This window comes from Rasamsonia emersonii, assembly GCF_000968595.1.
Source record: "Rasamsonia emersonii CBS 393.64 chromosome Unknown ctg1118621760761, whole genome shotgun sequence".
Classification (NCBI taxonomy): Eukaryota; Fungi; Ascomycota; class Eurotiomycetes; order Eurotiales; family Trichocomaceae; genus Rasamsonia; species Rasamsonia emersonii.
In genome coordinates, this window is record NW_013562751.1 from 1 (window position 1) to 10,049 (window position 10,049).

Consider the following 10,049-nt stretch of genomic DNA (forward strand, 5'->3'; position numbering starts at 1 on the left):
CGTTCATTCTTCTCTGTCCCCCCCAAACTCTCACACCGCCTGACCACTCGACAATGGCATCAGGCGACGGCCCTGGAGCCGAGTTCAATGACCCCGAACGTCTCTCCTTGTTGAAAGAACTCGATACTGCCCTTCACAGCGAGCTGTCGTCGACTGCCTGGGCCTGTCTGTGGCTGAGTGACATTGAAAAACTGAAGGTCCTCGTGGGTCACATCCAAAACGACCCATGCTCTTACGAGATCTTTTTTCCGACTCGGGTGCTTTTGAGCATTGTTCGCCGTTGTAAGTTGGTTGGTCTTCATAGGCTGATGCAGTCGAACTTATTTCAATCTTACAGGGACCACGCGGTCTTCATCAGTTCAGTGGAAGCCGCGATCCAAATCAGAGCCAGCGCCATCGTCTTCCGAAAAGTCACTAGCTTTGGAGCACAAATTGGTCGGTACATCTCAGCAGGGAGCTAGTAACAGGTTTTGCTTACGAGTTTCAGTGTCGCAAAAGAGATGGGAAATCGTGTGTCTTGGAAAAGCTCGGAGGACTAATAATCGAGGTTGCCTACATATGTCCATTCAGGGATACGAACCCATCTTCCAAGTTTTGGCAACTATGCCGCAGGTTGTGGTCCGATGAACGTGTCAGCGCGTGGAAAGAGGCCTTCTTTGGAGATGGAGATAGAGGACCACAAGTCTGTCACAACATGATGTGCCTCAGTCCTAATGCACTTGCCTACTGGAGGAAGGCATTATTCGCACTGAAACCACTTCGGCTCTCGGATGACAAGAAGTGTCTGGATGTGCAGATTTTCTGGTTGCCACACTCTCAAGATACTGGGGACGTGAGCATTCTGCTTCCCCCTCATCTGCCCTCTGACTTTGATCGCAACACTGTCAAGCTGTTTGACTGTGAAAATGATCGAGTCATCCAGTCGGGGGACATTATTTCGCTTCACACGGACGACCCTGACCGGCGACCTCTGCCTAGTTTCGCCTTGTTGGAGATGCAGTGGATGTGGAACCGTGTGTCCGCTCTTAGTGGAGCAGTTCAGCTGCAGGAGGATTGATTGATGACTAGAAATATGACAATAGAAGACATATCCATAACAATCAGCTGGCAGGACAGAATAAGGTGTGATTAGACAGGAGATCGTAAGCAGCCGGCCAATGACAACGTGATGCTATGCGCACAGCCGATCACATTGCATATGCTGTACAACAAGACTAGTCAATATTCAAATCTCGATCGAGAACAGGTCCAGACAGGATTTACGGATATAAACAGATGCAATGAAGATCTACAACCACATTATCACGTGCGTCCTCGGGAAATCCCCAGCGGGACTGCGGGGAACGCGAACCCCACGTCTTTTGCTGACTGAGCATTAGGCGAGAATCTGTAATATCTTCATGTCTGCTGCAGGGGCTTCTCTTGCTCTTGTCTTTGGGCCAGAATGGCCAATCAGCACAGATGAATGCTTTCCGTCACGGAATTAGAGCTATCTGATATGTTGACATCCTGTCTTGGCTCTTTGTCGAGTGGGAATGGCTTCACGATGCTTCAGAACCCTTTTTTTTTGGCCGTGTATATAGATAGAGTCTCTCATCTACATTGATTTTTTGTGACGATAAATTCTCCTGTGCTCTGTATATCTACGAGATATGCCCGTGTTTACCGAGTATTCCGCCTCGTCGCGCGAGCTGCGCGTCCTTCCCTCCTTCGCCCCTCCTCTACCCCGCCTGTCGCCCCAGCACACGCAGGATGGCCACCATGAGAAGTACGAGGTGGTGATTGTGGGAGTACGTTATGTCCTATTGCATTCGATTCAGGAACCGTGGGAATGTCGCAAGCTGATCCGCCTTCTCGCAGGCAGGACCCGCCGGTCTGATGCTGGAGCTCCTCCTCGCGCGCTATGGCCTGAGCGACGAGTCTCTCCTCTGTATCGACGCAAAGCCCAGCACGCTCAAGTCCGGCCAGGCCGATGGCCTCCAGCCGCGCACGCTCGAAGTCCTCAAGTCGCTGGGCCTCGTCGACGAGATCCTCACCGAGGGCTGCCAGATGTGGGAAGTGGCCTTCTGGAACCCCTCCGCCGACAAGAGCAAGATCATCGAGAGGACCTCCATCGTTCCGGACGTGGCCGTGCCAGCGCGGTATCCGCACGAGGTCACCATCCACCAGGGCCGCATCGAGCGGATCCTAGAGACCGACCTGCGGCGGTACTCGAAGCGCGGCGTCCTGAGGAACAGCCGGCTGGTCAGCGTGAGGCTGGACGAGGACTCCGATCCCGAGTTCCCCGTGCTGGCCGACATCGAGGTGGACGGGAGGCCCAGGACGATCCGCTCGAAGCATCTGGTCGGCGCCGACGGAGCCCATTCGGTCGTCAGGCGATGCATGGGGCTCACCCTCGAGGGCGAGACGACCGACCACATCTGGGGCGTTGTCGACTTGGTCGTCGACACCGACTTCCCGGATATCCGCCGACGGTGCGCCATCCACTCGCCCGCGACGTCGGTCATGGTGATTCCGCGCGAGCGCATCGCGACGGGCGACTACTTGACCCGTCTGTATGTCCAGGTGCTGGGGGTCGTGAACCCGGACAGTGATGCCTCGAGCGACGACGCGCGGGCCAGGAGGAAACAGGTCACGCTGGAAGGAATCTTTCAACACGCAGCAGAGGCCTTCAAGCCGTACTACATCCGACCCAAGGCGGACGGGGCGGTGGACTGGTGGGCTGCATACCAGATTGGACAGCGCGTGTCCAGTCGATTCACCGTGAAAGATTCCAAGGGGGTGGATCGAGTTTTTATCGTGGGAGACGGTGAGTCCAGTCGTCGATATCGAATGACTTAACTTACTGATGGGTTTACAGCCTGCCACACGCATAGTCCAAAGGTGTGTACAATCCAGAATATATAAAATAAAAAGTCAATGGTTAATGATTCCAGGCCGGCCAAGGGATGAACGTCTCCATGATGGATTCGTACAACCTGGCGTGGAAACTGGCCTACTCCATCAACGGCCTGACAGTCGACTCAGCCGAGCCAGGCAAACCCGACGCGGTCGTGGACACGTACCACACGGAGCGCCACACGATCGCCAAGGAACTGATCAGTTTCGACAAGGCCTTCTCGTCCATGTTCTCGGGGAAGATCGGCGTCGCGGCGGAGGACGGCACCGAGGGGCTCTCTCACGAGCAGTTCCTCGAGGTCTTCAGCACGGGCAACGGCTTCACGAGCGGATGCGGCATCGAGTATCCCGAAAACAGGACTGTGCTGCGGACATTCGACCGCGACGAGCAGAATCCGATCGTGGGAACGGACTTTTTGTCTGGCACGCTCCGGCCCGGGAGGAGACTGTTGAACGTGAAAGTGAAGCGTCATGCGGATGGCTGTCCGCGGGATTTACAGGATGGTATTACGCCTATACGTACATTTCATCCAAGAAGCAAAGTAGCAATCTAACGGGTTGATTTTTTTTTAGACTTCCCCTCAACAGGCCGCTTCCGAATCCTCTGCCTCACCTCAACCGATCTGCTCGACCCCCGGGGAACATCCGCGCAGACCCTGACAGCCATCGGCATCTCGCTTCTACCGCGGTTCCCTCCGTCGCTGCTCGAGCAAGTGGTCGTCCACCCGCGTGTGTCGCGGAGCTTTGAATGGAAGGACCTCCCCGCGGCGGTCAAGCAGCACTCGGAGATGCGCTTCTACAGCGGCTACGAGATGGACGACGTGTACGGGATTTACGGCGTTGAACCGGACCGCGGCGCTCTGGCGGTGGTGCGGCCGGATGGGTATGTGGGGGTTACTGCGCGACTGGACGATCTGGGACGGGTTGTGCGGTATCTGGAGGGCTGTTTGCGGACGGTGCAATCATCAATAATAGACAGTTGACGTTTGTGTCCTTGTCTGTAGCTGAGACTCATGCTATTGGATGACTACGCTACCCTGCAATGCGATGCAATCTATATCGATCAAGGGATGACTGGTGACTGTGACTGAACTTCAAGTCCTCCACTGCTGTCTTTTCTCTTCCTGGAAACAACTCAGGGTCATCCATTTCTGGAGTTCTGTTGAACGAACAGCGCTGAGAACAACACAAGAGCGAACAGACGCCGTGGGAACAGACGCACTGAAGGGATCACTATATGGCAGAGCCCTGTATCGACACACTTTTCTGCAACTGAGCCGTCCAGATAATATCAAAACACAACAAAATCAACCTAGAAAATCCTTCAGCCTTGCTTCTGCCGGCAGACTAATCATCCACGCCATACGTCTTCAAATCCAGACTCATCTCCGGCAGGGCATAAACAGCCGAAGACCTGCCACCAAACACCCTCAGCCCCCTCACACCACGAAACTCGAGACCAATCTTCTCCAGCACGCGACGACTGCGCGCGTTCTCGGGGTCGCAGAACCCCAGCACGGCCTCGACGCCCAGCTCGCGCCGCGCGTACTGCATCAGGGCGGCAGCGGCTTCGGAAGCGTACCCCTTGCCGCTCTCCTCGGGGAGCGTCGCGAAGCCAATGTCCTACGCGTTCGGCGGCTCGCCCTCGCCCTTCATCAGCGAGACGGTGCCGACGGGCGTGCAAGCGGCGAGGGGCGCGTCCGCGTAGTCGTACGGCTTGCGAGACACCAGGTAGATGCCGTACCCGTTGGGGCGAAATCGGCGGCGACGCGGGTCTGCAGGAACCGGGCGGCCTTGTCGGGCGTGTCGATGCCTGTCCGGCCGCAGGACTGAATGAAGTCGTCCGTGTTGTACAGACGGGCGAGAAAGGCGCAGTGCTTGGGCGAGTCGGGCAGGAAGTGGGAGATGTGAAGGCATTGGGTGGAGATGGAGAATGTGGGCGAGGGGTAGGCCATTGACATTGCTCACTGAGGATGAATCAATCTATCCCTCGACATCCAGGAGAAGTTCTTATTGCGGATACAAGTCTTGTGTACAGCTGGAAGTCGCCATAAATAATAAAGACTTGATTTGATATAGTAGTGCTACATATCCAACACCAACAGACTTACCAGTCGCCCCCACTCGAGGTCACAAGCCCAAGCCAGTTCTGGAGATAATGAAATATAGATTAAGTTGAGTTGATCCTTCGCACCCATCTATTATATACCTATCATCAATGGCTCGTCGCTTACGATTAAGGTTATTTTAGTTCCAAGCCTGTGAGTCAGTGGCTTAGAAGCTGTCGTTTAGGTAGGTAGGATCTGAAAAGGCATCAATCGCTCTATCTGTCTAGGTAGGTGTATCAGACTTGTAAAAAGAAAGAAAAGGATAAGGTCTGGCAGTAACTTCTTTAGGATGGAAGTGATAATAGATTGATTGCATTGAACTTGCAAGTTGTCAAGTAATATTAGTAGAAACAATTCTATTTATTCCAGCAAGAAAAAGTTGCTTTGGCATATTCTCGTGGTTCAGGTATCATCTAACTAACTGTCGTAAGTAACTAACTTCGATAAGATCTGAATCAGCTTCACAAACTCTAATATGAGTACAATTCATGCAGAAGTAAGACTCGATTGAAATCAGTCTCTGTCGTACTGTAGTACATACTGCGGTACTAGGTTTGTTATTTGAGTATTTATATTACTCCGTACTGATTGATTGCCAGGAGATGAAGTGAGCCTGCTATTATTACTCCAGCAATTGTTTGTTTGCGTCATGTGTATGTACTGTACGTCCTACCTATTTTGTTTCTGGCATGAAAACTATAAACTGCATCTTTTATCCTTCTTTTTTTTATCCTTCTTTTTTTATCCTTCTGCAATTCGAACAGAGCGACCCGAATACACTAGGAGAAATTTGACGGAGATAGTGTCCTGTCATCATCTCAAATGTCGTGGAAGTGGGCTTATAGCCCTATAATACGATACGCTCTTTAAAATGCCCCAGAGGATAGCAATGATCGGGACATAAACTCGTGTCAGCCGATGGCTGCATAAATTAAATGTTGGTCTGTCACAGGAGAGCTGTCTTTGTTTCTCAGACAGCATCTAGGCTGGCCTATCTGTAGGGTTTATGCATCTTCCCTCCTTCACTGACGCGTCAAGGTTCCTTCATACGGTTGCTTTGTCCAGCAATAGAGTTTACCTACGCGATTAGTTCGATGACAGCCAAAGGACAAGGAGGAGGAAGAAAGAGAACAAGTCACGTACTATGGCTAGATACAACCGGGTCCTGCTGGGCCTGTGTCGATCCATGGAATTGCGATGCACACCTCTGGGGAAAGGACAACAAGCAATGTCGGTCAAAGAGACTCACTTTGTGTGTTTTAAACAGGAACACAAAGAATATCGCCAGAAGAGAGCGAAACATGGGCATCTCTTTCTTCTTGTCAGGGATATTAAACCTAGAGAATTGCCGCCGTGGAACCTTAAGCTCTATCCACCTTTTGAATCTGCTGATGTGGACCGGGATCATGGCGGTATCAGGTGTCGTCGACCCGAAAATGAACTCCTCCCCTGTCCTCCCACCTCCGTTGGTGGACGTTGTCCACGATTCGAGTCCACCATTTCCAATCCACACACCCTTGACCTGCGTCGTGCCAGATACAAGGCCCCTTCTTTTTCGCTCACCGGTCTTCCCGAACGGCAGACTCGTCCTCCATTGACATCCATACTCGAGTCCGGGCCCGCCCCCTTCTCCGGCTATAAAGCTGGCCAGCGATCCCGTTGGAAGCCAGGTGTGCGCTTTTTCTGCTCCCCAGACACTGTCAATATTGAGTCCAACCTCGAGCCAGCGGTGGAAGAAGTCCTCAAGAACGTTGAATCCCTGGATGACCTCACCGACGAGGTTGTCTGGAAACTACGTGCAATAATTCCCGAAGCTTTCCCCGTCCAGAAATTCCATGTGACGCCCCTTGGTTACCAGAACTGGCTTCGGGGACGAGAGGATATTCGAGGAGTTGAGTATGATTCGAAAAAAAGCCGGATCATAGTCAACACACTCTCTGGGGTCCTGCATTCGCAAGCCTGCGACGTCTTCACCGCATGGCTTCGAGAAGTCAGCAAGGAGATGGACCAGACAACTGGATCAACGTACAAGTTGGTCAGAGATAAGCGTTAGTAGCCGACAAATAACAGGTGAATATAAAACTGACATTTTTTCTTCTTTCTCTTTTCTAGGATTCACCCTCTCTAGTCCCTACCGGGGTTCTGCCAAAGAGCCGGATGACGGCCTCCGTAAGACGAAGTCACGTTTCCCTCTGATTGCTGTTGAGGTAGGAACGGCTGAACCATTGTCCAAGCTCTTCGATGACGCACAAAGATGGCTTCACGGCTCCCTCGGGTTACGAAGCTTGTCATCTTGCTGGATGTGAAAGAGCAGAAGTCGACGACTGCGCCAACGGCGGCGGCATCGACCAACAATTGGGGGTTGACGACCACCCAGATCCTGAGCTTCTCCGAGGCACAGCTGGCTGAGCACATCATCGGGTGGGCTGAGGAGAATGGGTCGCCTCTTGTGGGCAGAGTGCGCGTCCAGCTCTGGTTCTGTCTGCAGGGATACCCGGAGCAGCGACAGGCCACCCATATCTGGGAAGCTGAGATCTCCCACCGCGAGATTTACAGCCAGACGTTTCACCAGAGGCCGGTCTTGGTGCTCCGAGACCTGATGCCCGAGCTCGTCGGTGACAGGACGACGTTCGAATTGCCCATCGCAACTCTGGTTGCTGAGCTCCAAGGGGCCATTGAGGAGTTGCAGCTGGAGAGGGCCACCGAAATTGCGGAGGAGAGACAGAATGCGTTGAGAGCGCAGCCATCGAAGTAAAGATGATGCTTTTTCTCTCTGAGTTTGCTGTCTTTAGTTTTTTTTTCCCATTGCCTTAGATTGTCCAACATCGAAGGGTTAAAACTGTCTTAAAACGGTACTTTCTTCTTTCTTTCTTTTCTTCTTCTTCTTCTTCTTTTTTTTAAAAAAAAAAAGAAAGAAAAAGAGTTCTGAGGATAGCCCTACTAGCCCTTTAAACGTATCAAGTAAATCAACAGGAAAGGCAAGAACAATATTTAATACACGTAGCATACCTATGCAGTAATAACAATAACAGTATTCCTAAAGTGTAGGATATTCTTTTAATTATAACATTTATCACGATAGTAAAGATGGCTGAATTTTTTTTAAATATTTCTGAAGGAAATAGAAACGTTTTCGATCCAGTATAGAATACGATTTGATTTTTGTCAGGGAGTCTTATTGTTCAGGAGAATTATCTCCGTGCCGGCATCCGGGCGTCCCAGCAAGGTTGGCCGGTCTCGCGCTTAAACTAGCTCGCGCCCACTATCGACACCGGCGTCTGGTCGATCCGCCAGCATCCGACGAGCAGCATGCTCCCAGGTCGTTCTCATGGCAGGAGAGTCGGATCGAGTCTTGTCGACTCTTCGAGAAGGCCAATGCAAGGCATTCAGAATGGCGGTGGACGGGTGGACCGTGCTGTCGCGGGTGCAGCCGCCTGCCATCCATGGCTCTGCCAGAGCACGACAGCCATTGGCGCATCTTGATTTTACAGAAACTCGATCGGTTTGATTCTCCGGAATAAACTACTGCGGCCTGGTGACGGACATGCTGGGGATGATCGCTGGCAGCTGGGCTGCTCTCCAGCCACCCAGCCCCTCCAGACGGGCTCTCGCGCCGAGACAGCGCCAGCACTATCCAGCTCGCTGTGGGGGGATTTGCAACGCGTCCTGGGTCCTCTGTATACCGCCGGCGCTGTGAACTCTTCGTTCACCTCCCTGGTGGGGTCGCCATTGGGCGATGGCTCGATCATAAAAAGGGCCACTGCCCAACCGCCGTGCCTGCTTAGCCGACACTGCTGACTGGCGCCAGCAGATGCCCTCCGACTGGCCTGCTGGATCTCTTTATCGCCCTGCTCGTTGTTCACGCCTCCTAGTCTGCTCCTTTGTCTCTGTGCGGAGACTCTTCTAAAACGTTGCTCTCGCCCGCTGCAGCGTTCCCGTCTTTTGTCCTCGTCTCTGTCCGCCTCTTCCTCGCCAATATCCCGTCTGCTGTACCTGCGATTCGCTTATCTTATCTATCTAGGCCTGATCCTGGTTCTCGCGTGGCACCCTGGTGCTCTGATCGACCTGCAGGTGGCTTTGTTGTACCACCTTCTGCATTTACTGGGTGAAGAACATCGTTCAAGGACTGTGCTGAGCAAGAGAACTGGAAACTGCCATGCCAGCGTCGAGTCATTCTTTCAAAGCGTCATCCTGATAACCAGGAGGGCCTTTCACCGCCGGAAAATACAGTCGAACCACTGAGGTCCACCTTTTGATACAGACTGCTATACATTATACAAGTGCTTTTCCACAGCAGAGAAGCATTGCTTCTCAATCCTTCCGTCGTCAGCATCATGACGACATTACAGATTTCCTTTCGTTCATTATGGACCGGCCTGCTGGTGCTACTGTCCTGCCTGTCGGCCGCGGCCCAGTCCGCTGGCGGCTCGCAATGCATCCAGGGGACGGACAGCACAGGTCAGCAAGTCTGTCTGGACCCCAACAGGAGGCCGACTCTGTACACGCAGGATTTTGGTGATTGCCAGGGCAATTCTTTGATCAATGTGACGCAGTTTGATGGCGCATATTACAGCGACAACATGACGGTGACGTGGAATCTGCAGGGCGAAACGTCCGTCTACAATGACAGTGTCATGAGTAAGATTGCCATCGTGGGCATGATGGAGCTCTCCTGCTGACCGTGTCAGTTTATATCGGCGTCTATGCGTACGGGGAGACCAGATTCGAGTTGACAGTCAACCCGTGCAATGCCAACATCTTCAGGTAAGGAGCGCTTCTTTAGACATGTTATTGTAATGGAATCCTTGCTAATAGGGATAGCTTGTGCCCCCTTAATGCGAGTGTTCCAACCCAGGCTAGCGGCGCAATCCCAGTCGCCCCATCGGACGTCGCTGGGATCCCGCCGATTGCCTATTCCATCCCCGACTTTGAGGGCCAAGCAATCTTGCGTATCTTCTCCAACACGACCGAATCGCAGATTGCCTGTTATTCAGCCGTCTTGACGAATGGTGCCACCTTTGCGCATCCTGCTGCTGTCGAAGT

The 10,049-nt window shown here is 52.7% G+C and overlaps 4 protein-coding genes across 4 annotated transcripts; 3 read left to right on the forward strand and 1 right to left on the reverse strand.

Annotated features, from left to right (window-relative positions):
• Positions 1–1,652: 1,652 nt before the first annotated feature.
• On the forward strand, positions 1,653–3,906 carry T310_8475 (Phenol 2-monooxygenase; the record flags this gene model as incomplete). The annotated part of the gene is made up of 6 exons (XM_013468743.1): positions 1,653–1,790; positions 1,861–2,809; positions 2,861–2,883; positions 2,937–3,402; positions 3,487–3,781; positions 3,903–3,906. 6 exons carry the CDS (start codon positions 1,653–1,655, stop codon positions 3,904–3,906), a joined length of 1,875 nt encoding a protein of 624 aa, XP_013324197.1.
• Positions 3,907–4,245: 339 nt separating this feature from the next.
• T310_8476 (uncharacterized protein) lies at positions 4,246–4,853 on the reverse strand (the record flags this gene model as incomplete). Its single annotated transcript, XM_013468744.1, has 2 exons — positions 4,246–4,466; positions 4,613–4,853. 2 exons carry the CDS (start codon positions 4,851–4,853, stop codon positions 4,246–4,248), a joined length of 462 nt encoding a protein of 153 aa, XP_013324198.1.
• Positions 4,854–6,150: 1,297 nt separating this feature from the next.
• Positions 6,151–7,761, forward strand: T310_8477 (uncharacterized protein; the record flags this gene model as incomplete). The annotated part of the gene is made up of 4 exons (XM_013468745.1): positions 6,151–6,258; positions 6,295–7,054; positions 7,119–7,175; positions 7,316–7,761. 4 exons carry the CDS (start codon positions 6,151–6,153, stop codon positions 7,759–7,761), a joined length of 1,371 nt encoding a protein of 456 aa, XP_013324199.1.
• Positions 7,762–9,340: 1,579 nt separating this feature from the next.
• On the forward strand, positions 9,341–10,047 carry T310_8478 (uncharacterized protein; the record flags this gene model as incomplete). The annotated part of the gene is made up of 3 exons (XM_013468746.1): positions 9,341–9,644; positions 9,695–9,770; positions 9,828–10,047. Coding segments are annotated over 3 exons (600 nt in total), but the record flags the coding sequence as incomplete, so codon positions are not given.
• Positions 10,048–10,049: the final 2 nt, after the last annotated feature.